At 41.9% G+C, this 17,468-nt stretch overlaps 1 protein-coding gene across 1 annotated transcript in view; it reads left to right on the top strand.

Moving 5' to 3' along the window:
• Positions 1-17,468, top strand: part of SORCS3 (sortilin related VPS10 domain containing receptor 3) — a 323,256-nt gene that overhangs the window by 188,189 nt on the left and 117,599 nt on the right. Inside the window, exon 5 of the mRNA XM_075504060.1 lies at positions 15,481-15,554. Within this exon, the coding sequence (XP_075360175.1) occupies positions 15,481-15,554 (74 nt within the window). The remainder of the gene's footprint in view (positions 1-15,480; positions 15,555-17,468) is intronic.

Here is a 17,468-nt window from a genome sequence, read left to right as displayed (position 1 = left end):
TGCTGAGAGATGCAGAGTCCCTGGGCTCATCTGCCTGTGTGCAAGCTATCGCTTATGTTAAGGCAACTGTTTACCTTGTTCAACCTTGACATATGGAAATTTACATCTTTTTTTTTTTTTCTTTTTTCTCCTTTTTTTCCTTCTGATAGAAATGGCATGTAATCAATATTCTTCTGGGGAATAAAGGTGCCAGAGGAACAGCTGTAAGTCCTTTGTCCCCACAGTAGGCACGGATGATTCAAGTGTCTCGTATGTTCAATGGTAACCCAGTGTGTGTTTCAGCTTTTCATGCTCGTTGCTTCAGTAGTGAAAAAGGAGGCTAGTGCCTGGATTTTCTGGTCTAGCACCTCGGAACTAGCAATCCCAAGCTTTTAGAAGTCAAGAATGGGTCCTTCGAAAGTCATGGGTTTGGCAGAGAAAAAATCAGGAAAGTGTTTGAATAATTTCAGTTGTCCTCTCTTATATTTCTCTTGATGTTTCTGTGACTGAGGAAAAGGTTGGGAATCATGTTTTTCAAATGTTTCCTCACAGTTAATAAAACTAGAAGCTTTATCTTTAAAGAAAAAAAAAAGGCAAAAAAGCCAAGATTTTCATAATGTCCTCATTCTAGCACTGTTCTGCTCTAGGCCATTTATGCTTCTAAGAGAGATCTTCATCATTACAAATGCAGCATGTCTTCAGTTGCATTTTGCTGCTTATTTCAAACTGGTCTTCCATATAGGCTGTCTGGGAGAAGACTGGTGGCCTGTTTGTATGGGGTGTGCACATGCTTGTGTGCCCGTTTGAATTTTTGCAGTAGAAGCCCCGCAACAGTTTTGTGGCAGTTACAAGATGTTCTTCCAGTGTAATAAAATTCTTTAGGTTTGTGTTCAATTGATTTTTATAGGGCCATGGGTAGATATAAAATGAAAGTTAGGGCATGATGTAGTAAAAGTTTGGCACATCTGAAGTATTGTGGGTATGATAAAGGAGGAGCTGAGGCACCAAAATGAAAGGTGATATTTTTGAGAGGACAATTGATAAAACAAGCAAACAACAAAACTTAAAGCTTTATCGAAAATCCTTGGGATTCTGTAGTGCAAAAGGAGGAAAACCTGATCCTTCCCACAGCCTCCTACCTTGGGCATTTCATTTCTGCCAGAGGCTCAGTGATCATAAAGTATCTGAATGTAGATTTTGTAGCATTTTATATTTGTGGTGTTCAAGAGATAATAGCACGTACAAATAACATGTTAGCAGAGTATACTGTACCCAAGGGGACTTTCCTGCCGTATAGTAAGAGAACAATAATGTCATCAAAAGTTTTGCTGCCAAAATAGGACTCTGGTTTTGTCCTCTGACCAACACAGCACTTGCTTCAGGCCAGTTGATTTCCTCAGATCTCGGTGCAAGTTCACAAGAGTTATGCACACATACCCAACGGCAAAAATGTGACAAACCTGAAAGTTCTGCTGCAAAATTGAGTCCGATGTTTCCTAGCCAGATGAGTTGTGTTTTTTCCTCTAGTGACAGCATGGAGAAGGCTGCTTTATTTTTCCTCTGCAGCCTTCCCTTATCTTATGAATTATGCTGTACTATTACTGTGAATATTAGTTAACTTCAGGAATTAAAGTTACATTATAACAAGTTTGGTGACTTGTTGCTGACTCTAGTTGTTGCCTTGGATCAGGTTTGCTTATTGGGTTTTTGTGGGGGCTTTTTTTCTTCACCCTGCTCCATAAGGTAGATTGAAGGTACCTAGAGTTTGAATTAAATGGGATAAATAGCTTTAATATAGACACCACAGAATATATAGAAACGTAGAGAGCTGCTGAGAGGAGTTAGATAAGAGATTCCTTTTTCTTGCATGATCTGCAATTGCAGATTCATTTATTCCAAAGGTACAATTTTCCACTGTTTGATTGCAGGAACTGGGTGATGGATGAATCAGAGATGACAGTGTAAATGGTGTATGCCTGGCAGCCCTAGGGGATCCCTGAAACATGCGAGTTTCTCATTTGGTGATTTTTCTGGCAGTGACGCCTCAGTGCAGTGACAGTTTCTGCTACAACTGTCAAACTAAATTGTTCCTGATGGTGGCTGACATTTACAATGCTGCTGTTCATTTGGGTTCCTCCTGTAAACATCCGTACGCTGCCCTTCATGCCGGGGTGTGGGTGGCAATGTCAGTCTCCGCTGCACGTTTGGATCAGGATGAACTGAATCACTGTGAAGTGCAGGGAGGACACCATCTCTTGTCTTCCATGAGACCATTTGCTGTTCAGGATGAAGGAAAGGATATTTTCCTGGAGCTTCCCAGATTTGAAACCCCTTCCTACATGTGATCTCTGGCTTGGCTGTGGTGTGTGTAGAGATAGGTGCATATGTAAGCAGGCTCTGCTTTTCCCTTCAATAGTTGCCTGTTGTCAATGCATGGATTGCCAGGGAATCTGGCCAAGGAGAAATCTGGCTAGCTAGAGCTGGACTGAATTACCCCACGAGATTTTACGTGTGTTATAAGAGCAGTACTGGAGAACATCATCAAGCTAGCAGAGCCTTTGGCGGAGACCAGAGCTGACTGGGGAGTAGGAGAGTAAGGCTGAAAAAGGAACTGTGAGTTTCTTTATTATATTATATGTTCAAGCTCATGGAAGCAAGTTTACTTTGGCACTTGAGGCATCCAATGAATCAAAACGTATGAGCCATTTCATCTTAAATTTTAGTTCTCTTGATTTATTATAGGACAGGATATGACAAGCGTGTGGTAATGAAGATGGCCTAAAAGAATGAATTGTAGAAGATGGTACAAGAGCTAGGGTGTTCGAGTAGGAGATAATATTTGCTAAAGCTGCATCTTCAACACTATCAGAAACTGAAGTTTTCTACCTTGTTTTTATAATCGTTTTACTCATAGAATTTATTTCACAGTCACAGTTGTCCTATGGGCAGCATTTGTGTTCTCTTTTGGGGGACACAAAACACTCATTAGCTACGGTGGGCCTTTCTCTGGGCTGGTTTGGTCCAGTATCTGGCCTTGGTCCCAGGCAGTATAGAGCATAGGCTTTGTGTGGGGACCAGAATTGTCCAGAGAGGGATTCCTCCCAGTGCAGGACCTGTACACTTCCTAAGCAGTGCCCATTCATCCACTGTAGCTTTGCAGAAGCCTTTCAGGATGTCATTGGGGATGTATCCATGACCAAAAGAGTTGGAAGTAACAAGGTGTGTTGCGGCAGCCTATAAATGCCTGCTGTAAGGCCCAAGAAGCAGAATCCAGCTAGAGTAAATCCAGTGAAATGCCAGTTGTGCCATCCTGACTTAGGAATTTCTTAACAGGAGGAGCTGAGAATATAGCCCTTTTGCCCCTTTGCAGATTACATTGCCATGAGAATAGACACCAGCAATAAAATGGAAAGGAAATTATTAAAAATTAGTATTTGCAATGTTTGTATTGAACTGTCTTAGGAAGCGTATCTAGGAAAGGTCTCTAAGGATTAGAAATGTCTGTCTCTGCCTTCTCACCCATGCCAGCCTTCAAAGGTTCCCACTTCCTTGGTGTTACGCCATTTACATACAGGTAGACAGTTCTGTGCTTCCTTTTTACAATCCGTGGAAAAATTCTGCACATTCAACTCTTGGAATCTCTCTCCTCGGGTCACTTTTGTTATTACCTTTTCCCAACTTCCCTCCAAGTTATCTGGCACCTGCGCCTGTGATGCATTTCTTGGTGTATGCATCTTTGCCTCAGACTCAGTGAAACCTCTGCCATGGAGAGCAAAGTGTTTAGCTGCTCTGAATGCACAGCACTGGCTCATGAACCTGCTGGGCTGATGTGCTAATGCCACTGAGCAGAGCAAACCCCTCCAGCTTCACAGCTTTGTTATTGTGTGTGCATGCAGAGAGGCTGCAATGATCTCTCGCAACAGAGAAGGGTGGGATTAGAGCGGGATTAATTGGAGCAGCCTGCATTCAGTGCCCAGCCACAAGCTTTCTCAATCATCAGAAAGTATATCTTTTGTATAGTTCAACCTTTGCTCGCCCTGATTTTGAGTGCTTATAGGAAATGTTCTTGGCACAATGGGCCAGTGCAGTGCTGTTATTTTCTCACTTTTCCTGAGGATGGCAAGAGCTACTTGTCAGCTTTTGAAATCTGGTAAGATCCAGGCTGAGATCCTCCCTTAGGAAAGGTGTGATTTAGTGGTCAGAAACATTTTGCAGTGATCCCTTCTTTGCATCATAAATCCCTGACAGAACCCATAGCCTCAGGCTGAGAGGGCACAGTGTCCTCTAGGGTGAACGGGGTAGAAGAATGTGGACAGTTTGTGAGATTGCTCTGACTTTGTGAAGAAATAGTTTTGCACAACACCACGGCAGGTCTTAAGCACCCGTGAAGTTTGCTGCTCTTCAGCTGGTGAGATGAGAACTGTATGAGGGGGGCGGACACCTACCCTCTGCCAGGGCTGGCCCCAAGTGGGAGCAGCTTTACCGCATTTTCACCTGTGTGAGCTTGGTTAGTTTCAGGTGTGTGTCTGCTCAGTGTCTGCAGGGTGATGGGTCACATAACTGGGAACTGTCTTGAGTAACCTCCCTTGCCTGTGAAAATGCTGATGAATGGAAAACGGAAGCTGAATTGGGTGGCAGGGGTGCGTGCGTGTTAAATAACATACGATTTAATCTGGAGCAAAATACATTGCTTTAATTTTGCCAGAATGACATGTTCTGCTTGAGCCCAAATTAATATTTCTTTCTTTCAAGCCATGTGAAATTTTTTACATAAGCAACAATTACATCTCAGAATAAAATGCTGTTCTGAGTGCAGTTTCAAACCCTTTTCATTAATGCCCATGCATACACTTTCAGAAATGTTGTTTTTTCCCCATAAATAAACAACTTGGCAAAATCTTATATGAATTTGGAAGGTGTTTTGGTGATATGTAATCTCTTTCTCTCAGTGGTCTGAAAAAAACCCTCTTGCATTACATCCTGTTCTGCGTAATATAGAGGTTACCCTACAGATAGTGCCACAGGGTTTATAAAGGAAGAAGAAGAGGAAGAGCCAAGCATGTGACTGTAGCTTTATGTCCCTCTCTGGCTAATGTCTGAGCCTCTCCTGCTTTGCCCGTTGTAGTCTTATGCTCAATAAACATGAAAGATTGGTCTGTAATAGCAACGAATGTAGCCAGACGCTTGCACTGTAATTAAAGGCATATATCACACAATAAAGCACATTTAAATGAAAAATCTTCCCATTAGACATGTGGTTCCCATTTATTTCCTCTTATTGTTAAACTTTTGGAGTATAAGCATTGACGAAGTGTAAGGAGGAGCTTCTAAAGGGCTGCAGTGTGGAGTCCCCAGGAGCAAACAAGATTTTCCTCTTGGGCTGGGAGGGCACAGAGCTCCTTGGTGCAGGCTGACCTGCACGGCCCTGTTGGCTATATCCATGTGGTTGGTGGGTCCAGTTAGCACAGACCTTGGACTAAAAACTGCCTAATGATTTTTAAGCTGCAAAGAAGCTGGGCTAAGGGACCTGGTTTGGAGTGAGAAGAGTCAGCAGCCATTAGAGCTGATTCAGTCTTTTGCCACTGTTAAAAAGCTGATCCTAGGGAAAAAGGGAGTGAAGCAGCAGCTGGGGACAACAGGAGCAGCCTGCAACCCTGCTTTGCTTCTGACTGAGACTATTGGATGCCAGTGGAAGAAATACCGGTAAAGATATTTCCTGGTGCACCTTGTAGACCCTGGTAGCATGAGGCAGCTCTGTCACCTCCATCCCGTTCTGATCTCTTCACAGTCCCAGTATTGTCCCTCCCTTCCCCGTTCTGCATCCCTGCCCCTTTCTGTGTCTAGTCTCGCTCTCTCCTCTGCATCACTGATGTGGGAAACTGTCCCCCTGCATGGCACATTGCTTGCCTTGTCTGTTATATCTCCGTCTGTTCTCAGACTCTGGAAGTAGGGTTTTTTGGTTTCTGGGTTTTTTCCTCTTTTATGTCTTTAGTTTTCACTAAGGCATGTTAACAAAACACTCATCAGAAGGGGGTCAGTGGCAACATATTGCTCAACTTTAGCCTTCTCCCAGACTCTAGAGCTGATTTTGAAGTGGTTACAACGTCATGAAGAAAGGAATAAACAAGCAATCAAAAAAGTTAGCCTTCCCTCAAAATGGCATTTCTATTTATAGTACCTTTTGCAAGTTGCTAAAGCTAAATTATTTAGAAATGATTGAAATGTGCTTTGACTGACCAAAGTGAACATGTTTTTTCCCCAGATTTTCAGTTTAAGAAAAAAAATCTGAAAATAATACTTTTCATCTTGGTTCTGAGCCATCTAGCATTTCTGGGGTTGTGGAGAAAGTTGGGAAAAGGCAGGCTGTTTTTCACCAAGGACTGAAACACATCTTAAATTCTTTAGTGATACTCATTTATGTCACTGCTCCTGTTGCAGCCGTATCTGGACTTCTTGTTCCACTACAAAACAGTCACGCAGTAGAAAAGCAAAAGGTGTGCTGTGCTCTCACAGAAATGGCAAATTTTTGGCTGAATATACTCAGTACCAATTAGGCTTAAGAGAAATTGAAATGTGAAGGGTTTTGAGTGGACTTTTTTTTCACCAGTTTAATCCACTTCCCTCTTTTTCTCAGAGATGAAGTGGAGAAGCAGAGCCTTCAAGTCTTGCTTTGAGCATCAGGTTTAAACAAACTGCACTGCTGTGAGTAGACCACAGCAGTGAAAGCATTTTTTTTTTAACTGTAAAGTTAAAAAGTGAAAGCTTTTTTTTTTAACTGTAAAACCATGGAACATGACATCAGTGCATTGTCTTAACCTACCTGGTTTCTTTATAAGCCAGGTCTGGGTTGAGCTATACAATTACAACATGAAGTCAAACATTTCCAAAGCGTTTGGACTTTGTGCAGAAGATCCCTGACCAGTTTCTTATAATAGTGGGGTGGAGTCTGAGTTTCTTTGGTCCGAAGATCTGCTTTTGCCAGCCAGCATGTGAAATATTTCACTATTCAATTTTAAAGTATAAAGAGAACTTTCCAGTTTCTGATACCTTTTTCTTCCCCTCTCTGTATGAGACAGATGATGGAAATGCATTTAGTATTTAATTTATGTCTAGACCAGTTTCTCATCAAAATAGTCTGTTTCCAGTGCTCCTTCTACTGTACAGCATCTGTAGGGAAATGAGCAGCTCTGGTGAGTCTCAGACATGAGCAGTCTGTGGACACGTTCTCTTTCCATGCCTAAGACAATCTGGCTGTACCATGCTAGAGAAGAACCTTGGACTGTAATGAGGTCTCTTGATGCAGCCTTTAATCACCTGGAAAGGAAATCAAAGCAGAGAGATAAACCGGTCCATTTGTTTTCATTACAATTACTAGTTTTTACAACTCTATGTAAACAAAGTCCATAAATATGGTGCTGGTAGACTTCTTTCTCCTAAGTTCAGTTCCACCAGCTGTTACACAAATCTTTTGGCTCGGGAAGCAGGATTTATTTTTAGGTTCTTTAGTGTGGAGCTGTCAAGGATGCCTTACGTGAATTGTGATTTCCAACAGCTTGTGGCAAGAGAAGAGAGCAAGAAGCTCTTTTTTCCCTTCTCTAAAGGTCCAGAAGCACTTCCAAGCTTCAGATCTTGGTTCCTCTGAAGCCCCAGCAAAGCAAGGTGGCAAGGACAGGTATTTCCCTGGGAGGAGGTGGAAGAAACAAGAACAGTTGATATCGTTGTTCTTGAGTTGGTCATCAGCTTGAAGGCGACATTAGCCTTTGTGTCCCCTGATGGTAACTGCTTGATGCTGCAGAGGTGTCTCACTAAGGCCCAGACTGAGGGGAATGGTGGAACAGAGGAATCAGAGGAAGGACTTGAGTCTTTCCTTGAATGCAGCCTTTGCTACTGTGAGTAATAAAGCCCCTTCCATGGCAAGGGTTGCTCCTGACCTGGTTTCAGCCACCCAACTGAAGCATGTCAGACCCAAGTCCTGTCCCTCTTATGCTGCAAATAACGTGTCCTGCCTCACATGAGAACCTGAGAAAGGGGGATGCATAGACCCCACAGTTTAAACATTATACTGGTGCTGTGAAAGAGAGAGAGGTATCCAGCTGCCCTCAAAAAAGGAGAGATGGAAGATAGGCAAGGAATGTAACATGGAAGATGTGATACAGAAGTAGGGCATGTTTCTGTGGTACCAACTGCTGTCTTCATGGCTACACCAAATCTATCCTGTCTCTCTTCGTATCCAATTCTTCTCAATTCTGTTGTCTTTCTTTTGTTGCTCTGCTCTGGTGAGGCTTCGCAGTCTGCTCTGCTCCCAGAGGCACACCATGCCAGTGCCTGGGGACAACTGATGGCTGCAGGATTATTGTAGGGGGTCTCCACAAGGGGATTTAGCATGTGGGGCTATGAGAAGGAGGAAAGCCACAATTTTATGACATCTCAAATGGAAAAATTAATAAGAGGAAATGGCTTGTGTGTTGTGGGTATTGGTTGGACATGTTGGCTATTTGGGAGTTTACTATCTCAACTTTAATTCCTTGGGGATTTGAGGATCTGATTACTGTTTGTATGACTGAGGAGTTATAGGGAGATAGTGTCTCAAGGATTCAGCTGGAGCTGAAGGAAAAAGACACCATTTTCAAATGATGAAACAATAAAAGAGAAAAAAAGAAGGGATACTTTGGCAGCTTGGAATTTCTGTGCTAAATTCAACAAGTGGAGAGCATGGTAACTAGATGGATCTGACTGTCAGGAGTAGTCTTACAGTGGTTGAGTAGGGGCAGGTGTTATTTTAGAGTTAAATGAAAGAAATATAAGATAACAGGGAGAAATGCAATTATTACTCATATCCTTTCACTTGCTGGAGCAGTTATTTCCTACGGTGCAGATTCCTTTGTTTTTTGTTTGGTTGGGGTTTTTTTGTTTTGTGGTTTTTTTTTTTTTTTGCTACGTAAGGGCAACCTTATTAAATCCTTCCTATGTCTCATTTTAGGCATGGAAAAAACACATTTCCTTGCAGTGGGTGAAGTGAGGACCATCCATTTATTCTATACAGAATATTGTTCCAAGATCTTGCAAAATGTTTCTCCTGCAGTACTCAGCTTCTCACTTTGCCTATAGAAAAAATGTTGATGTTGTAATCTCCTGAAGCATTTTCACTGCAGTTTGAATTCGTTGCATATGGCTCTCTTTTTCCATGTGATGGGTCATCTCTGGCAGTTCTCAGACATGGCTTCTCTGTTTGGTACTCTTAAGGCTGAAAAGTATTGTGAGTTTTTCCTCCAGTTCACTTTCCTTCTAGGAATGAACTTTCTGACATGTTAATGATGGCACCTTCTTCTCCTTTTGTAATTTCATCTGTAACACAGAAGTGTAGAGAAAAGACACACCTTGCAATTTTCTGAGTGGTTTACAACCTTTTGTGAGCTTCTGAGCCTCTAATTTTTTTCCAGTGATCGTGGTCATTTTCCCTCTGTAGAGAAAATTTAAGACCCTGCAACAGACTTGCTTTTCTGAGTTACTCTTTGCAGACTGCTTGCATGCACTCCAATTTCCTACAGAAATGTTGACCTAATTTTATTTTTCTTCTGTCCCAGTTTGATGTTTTGGCAGGAACCCTACACACATCTTGTAGATTTTTCCCACCAGCTCTGGCTGAGAAGGTGTTAGTTTGCTTTTGTGCTTTTCTGGGATCAGAGCCATCTTCTCCTGTAAGCAATCTAAGCTACTGCTTGGGATCGTGCTCTTTTGAGGACATGGCAGGCCAGACAATCTGCCCCTCCTCTTCCATCATGTTACCATGTGTCAGCTGCTGCCCAGTAATTACCACTAGGCTGACTCTCACCCTGCTGGATTAATATGAATACATCTTTCCATCATCAGCTGGATGTATTGTCTGGGGGAAATTTAATTTTGTGTGTAATAAATGAATTCTTCCTTTAAGTACATATAGTCCAGCTGTTCTTCCTCACTTTATCTGACACCATTATTTGCAAGCTCCAAATTCACTCCAGGGTTGGCTGGCAGACAGGAAACTATTGAGATTCTCTCCAGATGTTTGCTCAGGCCAGTAGACCAGATTTCATAGCAACAAAGAGTATTTGATTTTATTTGGATATAAGCTTTTTATGTATGTTCCTGGTGCCCCAATTCTTCTTCTGTGTTTGAGCAAGAAAGTCTATAAATATGAAAGCTCTCTGAATTTCTTTAGTCTGTTGTCTATTGCTTCTCAATCTATATGTGACATCTTCAGTGTGCCTCTTGCTGTAGTGAAGTGTATCCAAGCTATTGTATGCTTGGCCTTTCTTCAGCTAGTGCTGAACCTTCAGTCTTCTGCCTGCTTCCCCCATGAAGACCAAGTGGGGCAACCTGGGAACAGGGAACCTAACATGAAATCCATCTCAACTAAATCATCTATCTGCAGTGGGGTTATCTCCTTCTGCACTAGTCACTGTGGACTTCTTTTAGTGTCTATGGAGAGACATGGGGGCTTCCAAGGCATGAATAATAAGCAATTTTAGAAGTGTAGCTTAGTATGGGGATTGTGCTTTAGAAGTGCCTGTTTCGAGCCTGTTTCTTGCCTGTCTAAAAATAAGCCTTGGTGATTAGTTCGGATATGGATGACTAACATCAGGGGGTTGAATCTCTTCCTGTGGTTTCCATGTTTCTCATTCATTGCTCATTCTTCAACCCTCTCTCCATAAGTGGAGTTTAAGCAGGCCAGTTTCTCATGCTGCTCCAGTTCCGAGAAGCTTGACTTCTTGAGCAAAATCATCCTTTTGGATTTTTTTGCTAGATCTCATTGGGAAAATAAACAAAACACCCAAACCAAATTACCCCAGCCCCAAACAAGATCGTCCAAGCCAGCCAGCAGGATGTGTCACCCTGAGAGTTTGTACTGGAGAATTGCAACAGCATGGAGACATTTTTCGTATGTAACACTGTGTGTGCATGTGTGTGTGTGTAACTCCTTCCTTTCCAGCTCTGTAGTTCTGACTGTGTTTCTGGCACGTTGCACGTGTTCGTGGCATAGAATCTGACCCCAGGGATAAAACTCCCTCTTTAAGGGGCTTGCTGCTTATCTCGGAAACAACGTCGGTGTTAAATAAAATGTTGCGAGTGTTCTTAGAGTTTGAAGAAGAAGCATTCTGCCTGTGGTATGTAATAACCTTGTGATACAGAGTTGTGCTGAGCAAGACAAGCATGAGTTAAGGTTCTGGCCTGTGGTGAATTAAGTTATATATCACTTGGGTTGCCAAGGTCTTTCCTCACACAGATTGTGTATTCCTAGTTAAACACAGGACTGTGTTGGTGGATGTGATATGTATGGTGCTACGATCTTTGTGTGTGGAGCATTGTGATGTTGTTTGGATAAACATTTGCTGTTTACCTTCTTGATGTACTGCCTTTTCTTTTTTTAATGGTACGTCTAAGTAGGTCCCTGAGCACAGGCAGATTTTCCCCAGTGCTCAGCACCCATTTTCAAAGACTGCGCCTGTACTGCTGGGCTGGGGTGACCTCAAAGCCAGGTGTGAAAGCAGAGCTGCTCTTGGATCCTGCTAGTGTGACCAGACTGATACTTTTAGGGTAATGCTTTAGGTGCTTCATCAGGACTGAAACCACATTAAAAGGTATATTTTTTTGACATGCAATGCTGGCCCCTTTACCTTCATGTATCCCATCTGCCCTGTGGCAGGGTTGCATGCCAGTCTCTGGGCAAGCAGAAACTCTAGGGTCATCCCTAGTAAAAACCCCTGTTGTCTGCTGCAAGAGTAGATGCATAAGCATCATTCAGATGGGCTCAATAGGGAATTTGAACATTGTGTGTTTGTTCCCAAAAGCACCTCAGCTTTCAGGAGGCTCCTGGAACCTGCCTGCTCAAATAGGTGCGGAGGTTACTGGGATTGGCCGAGTGCTGTGACTGTGTTTACTGAGGTGCCTCTGTGGTAGATGCAGGATTCCGAGTTTATTTTCATGTTAAAAACTGAATTTTGTCACCCTTGCCTTGAGTCAGGACTTTGTCCTTATGGTTTGCATCCTGCTTCTGAATTGCTCCTTAGACAAGTCCTCTGCATGCCACTCTTTAGCTGTGTCAAGGCACAAGACTAGCCCATACAAACATAAAGACCCCGTAATAGTCTTAATTTTTCATTCATCAGAGTACGTCAAATAACACAAGGGAATTACAGAAAGGGCATACCCTCACAGTAGACCCTCATGGTACACTGAAGTCCACACCTCTTAAACCAATGTGTTGGAGTACTCTGGGAGATGGAAATGCCAGAGATTACTTGTCACTAAAGAGCCAGAGCAGAGCTTTAAAAAAGGAAAATCTTGGCACCAAACAAGCCTCATTTCTTTCCATTGCTTAGTATTCAGCCTTAGGACAAATTAATCTCTATTGAAATCTGCTGTACTTGCCACTAAATTTGTTGTCTCGTCTAAAAGCATCTCTTCTCCCATGAAGGGAGATGAACAGAAAGAGTATATATATATATTCACTTTTAATACATACTAGGAAACTCTTTATTGTATGTTTTATTTAGTAATTCAACATTAACCTTTACATTCACATCTGTAAATAATACTATAAAAGTGAACTGGGCGAGAGACACCTGCCAGGAATTTGTTCTGTCATACAGCTTTAAGACTCAATCATCTGGTTAAAATTCAAAGTGAACACCTAGAATAAGCAGGTGAATAAATAAATAAAAGTTCTTGAAATTAATAATATCCTCCCTATCTCTTTATCTGAAATCACCTAAAGGCTGCAAGTTCAATTTAATCCTTCTACCATCAGTCAGTCTGAGCTTTAATAGAAAGAAGGGGGGAAAAAGTACTCAGTAGCTGGTCTCTGGTTTTTAACTCGATAGAGAGAAGGATGCTCCCTGAATGAGACACTGTGGGAGAGATGAGTAGTCAGAAAGAGATTGTTCTTCATGCCACTGAGCTATCTGTAGCTACTGCTGTTATGCTCCTGCAAAAGAAAAGGAAATGCTAGGGGCAAAAGATAAAAGAGAATCTAAGGAAATGGTTGTATTTTGCTAATCCCTTCCTCTCATGCCGAGAATGGTTAATCCATTGCAGAATACAACAAGGACACTAGTCCCACTTGCACTTGCCACTGAACGGGAGTTAACTGAGGCTAAGCTGCCTGGAGCCCATGGTTTGTACAGCACTGTGGTTCAATCTGCAAGTCGTACCCGCACTCAGGAAAGGGAAAGGATAGCCAAGTTGTCCGATGCAACTCAGTCTGTGTGCAGAGGTCCTTGCATGTGTAAAACCATGTCAAATGACTCAAGGAATATCGCTGGCAGACACCGTGCTAACGTCAAGGCAGAGCTGTAGTGCTATAGAGTTTTGACTCTTGGAGTGTGGATTTTCAATTGTTGTTTCTAAAAATCTGGATGCTCCTTCAGAAGGAAGGATGTGTTGCTGTTTGGATAAACATTTGCTATTTACCTTCTTGATGCATGGCCTTGATGTTGACTTCATAAGCCTATCCTCATATTTGGAGAAGGAATTTTCTTTTCCTGGCTCCTTTAATTAAAAAAGATAAGCAATGCTTTACTTTGTATCTACGGAGAATTCCTTTTGGGGCAGAGGATTCTCTACTGTGTTTGTTTAGACTACCACTGTGATTGGTTGACCAGAAAAGCAGAGGAAGCCCAGATAATGTGGGCTTTTAGTGCAGTATCTTACCTTATCTAGTGACAGTGCCGAAGAAGTATGGCCGAATCGGAATATTCAGATCACGTCTGATCTCCTGAAGAACATGGGGTGGAAAAATCATCCCTCATATTTCTTACCCAAAGCCAGTGATGTTGATTGGAGTGAGGTCTACATCAATGGAGCCCATTTTGGCATGAAGATTGGAGGATGCCTGCTTCTACCTCTTTTCCCCTGATGTGATTTATTCACTGGCAGCTTGAGCTGTCATTGGCAGAAACTAGAATTCCCATTGGCATAAATGCAAAGGACTGATTCATTTGTCTTTACACATACCAGTTGCATTAGATACTTACTGGGGTCTGTATTTCAGTTTTTGAGTTTCCTTTTGCTAGCTGTACAGTGGTTTGGTTGTGTAGTTGAGTACGAACATAGTAAGAAATAATCAGCTGCCTCAGGCTTTGGACACTGCTCAAACAGCCCTTTCCAATCACCTTTGTAGATTGTTCTATGGTCCAGCTCTGATGTGGCTGCTGGACCTCTGTGGTCAAAGATACTGTCCATTCAAGAAACTTTAATATTCAGTGCAAGCACATATAGTTTATCTTCCCAGTCACACTTAGCCATCCACCATAGCTGTGCCATAGTACACATCACTAGGTTGTCACCCCTTCTAACCTGAATATGAACTTGCCTCCGATTTGTAAATCCAGTTACTCAAAATCAAATCAAATGCAGAACCTTTACTCAAATTATATTGTTTTCCCATTAAGGACCTAAATTTGGATATTACAAACATTTAAGTTTCTCAGCTCTGTTATCTACCTCCTTAGCCTGCAATCAGCCCTTATTTTGTTAGGCCAGAATTTACTTCAGATGAAATTTATTTGGAATTCTGTTCAAAACACTGCCTGCTATTTATTTCTCTGTGATCTAGTTGTAAAGCAGAGTAGTTATTTCTCAAAGTGCATTTTTTTTCTGAAGAACCAAACTTGCTCAAAGTTGGAGAAAGGAGCTTACGTATGCTTTGATTATGAGTGAGTGGACTGTGGGTAATGAACTAATGTATGGAGAATGGTGCTTGTGGTATTAAGCCGAGTATGTATGAAGCAAACCTGTGTCTGAGACTTAGTATGGAGTTGCATGGAAATTTGGTTACTTTACAGCTGCACCATTTGTTAGCCAGAAAGACTCAAAACGATCAATAGATTGAAAATTTGGCTTTCAAGAAGAATCACTTCACTATCTTTAATGTTTAACTGATGAACAGATTGATTTCTAACTTATCTCAAAATTTAGACCTTTTTCTGAACATAGAAGTTGTAAATTAGGAGCAATTTCCTTGTCTTTCCCACACAGAAGAGAGATGTAGTCCACACCATAAAAACAAATTGCAGCATGACCTTGAGTATAGAGTCACTGCCTACCACATCATAGTCATGTTAACTAATCTAATTTGTCTTTCATTCTATTTAATGCTAGGAATTTACATGTCATCAATCACCTGCTTCCTGTTGGGCTGAAAAAGCCAGGGGGACTGCCAGCTTTGTCATATGGCAGCCGAAGTGAATGTGTTGACAGCTGAAATCAGGAAGCACAAAAATGTTTGAAAAGGTTTTGGAAGAGCCAACCTGCTTTTGAGTCTCAGCAGCTCAGTCTGGGTTAAATGGGAGGGCAGGAGATTGCCTTATTATCCTTCCCTGGCAGCAAGGCTAGTCGATAACTGTGCAGGACAGTCCACTCCTGTTCTTTAATCTGAACTGATTTTAATACTTTATTTAGTGGCAGTCCTTCCTCTTCTTCCTCAAAGTTTATACTTCCTCTCTCTCTCTCTCTGTCTTTCAGCTGTACAGCTCCATGGACTTTGGAAGAAAATGGCAGCTCATGCATGAGCGGGTCACTCCAAACAGGTTCTACTGGTGAGTTATGCCCTCAGGCTTTGCTTGCTTTGGGCAGGTCGTGGAGGGGAGAAGGGCATCTAACTTGAAGGGATTGGTTGCTTTACCTGAACACGAAGTATGCCTTTGGTTTTGGTCATCATCAATGTTATATACTCAATCCTTGCAGTACATATCTTGCAGTGCTATAGCTCAGTGTCTCCACGTTTGTACCTCTTTCTTGTCTGATAACAGTGGTGTCTTGTACAGACGAGTACAAGTCTTTTGAAATTGCAAAACTCCTGCTTCTTTGTTGTATACCTACTTACAGTAACACAGAGAAACTGCCCAGTGCTTCAGAGACAGAGCTATGATCACTAGACCTCCTATTTTCAACCCTTCTGAGAGGTACTTTAGCCTACAACACAGTCTTTGTGCAGAGCCAGCCACTCTGACCAGTCTTCTTATGCAACTGTTGAGAGAAAGGATGACTCAAACTCTGCTTTGAATCACTCTCCGAGGAGCCAGTTTCATTCTAGTGACTGGTGAGAGCCCAGGATTTGCAGTTTGCTAAAAATCTGCTTTGTGACTATCTTCCTTTCTATTTCCCAAGCATCAGCCTCCAAAATTGGGACAGTGTCTTAAAAGCAGATGATTAAACAAATTTAGTTCCTGTCTCCAAGCTCCTCTATTTCAGATGCCGTTTTTCCAAACTTCTCTCCACCATGTGAAGGCCCAAGAATTGAATGTAGAGAGAAAGAAAACCCAGCAGTAGTCTTCTGTACTTGAATTTAGGATTTGGGGCTTGAATCAGATTCTTAACGCTGTCCTACATGCCAGATGATGGTGTGCATGTGTGTGAACATGTAGAAGTGCTGATTTACAGAATCTGTGAATAGTTGAAGAAGTGCCTGGTCCTTAAGTCCAAAAAAGTTGGTAATATTAAGAAACCAGAGGCTCTTATTTTGAAGAGTCAAAAATAAAAAGGACTTGGATGACTTAAGAATTGACTCCCAATTGCAAAGCATGATGTATATATCTTAGAGTCAAATTCTCATAGAAATTCCTGTGCTTCATTAAAAATATCTGGAATCCAGGCCCCAAATATCTGTAGATTGGATTTGCAATATTTCCACACCTTGCAGTGGAGATAGACACCTTACAGGACTTTCAATTGTCTAGGTCCTTCTGCAAATCTCTCTAAACAGCTTTAGACTCCCACATTTAAAACATGGCTTTTTAGCACCAAGTCTGGACATTTCCCTCAGTGTGCCTGTGGATTTTGGACAGTGTAAGAAGGTTTTTGAACATTTAGGAAAGGAAGTTGTAAGGCTCCTAAGTCACATAGACCTGCAAAATGTATCAAAGATCTAGAACCTTGCCTGACCATGTCACTGTTTCACATTTCCATAGTGAAGGAAACATGGTTATGTTCTCCTGGTTCTGGTGGTGGGTGGTTGATTGACCTGACTATCCAAAATCCTTTGATTTCACTATTCATGCTAGGTGTGCCTGACAAAGGTGAGTGTAGATCCTCTCCAGGCTTATCCTTCTGTGGAGCAGAATAGCTGGTCCTATGGGGTAATTGTACCCTACCCTTCAAATAGCACAGCTGAGCTTAGGGGAGAAGCTTTCTTGGAGGATAAAGTGCAAGGGCTGAGCTGACTTGGGAACAAAGCAGAATATCTTTCTAAAGGAGTGGCTGTGTTGTTGTGGTTTTTTCCTACTTTCATAGAGTAATGCTTAATGGAAATTGCCTGTTTGTCTCTGTCCATTTGACACCCAAACCTGTAGATTGTTTTCCACAATCTATCTCATTTTGCATACAGCCTTTTGGCTGTGTAGTTTGAATGATGATTTTTAACACTGTATTATATCAAGCCTCTGTTTCAAGTGTCTCTTTCTCTTAGAAAATATAGAAGTCTTCTATAGTTAAAACTCATATGGCATAGACCT

Source organism: Mycteria americana, chromosome 6, assembly GCF_035582795.1.
Source record: "Mycteria americana isolate JAX WOST 10 ecotype Jacksonville Zoo and Gardens chromosome 6, USCA_MyAme_1.0, whole genome shotgun sequence".
In the NCBI taxonomy this organism is placed as follows: Eukaryota; Metazoa; Chordata; class Aves; order Ciconiiformes; family Ciconiidae; genus Mycteria; species Mycteria americana.
This window is presented reverse-complemented; position numbering and strand designations above follow the sequence as displayed.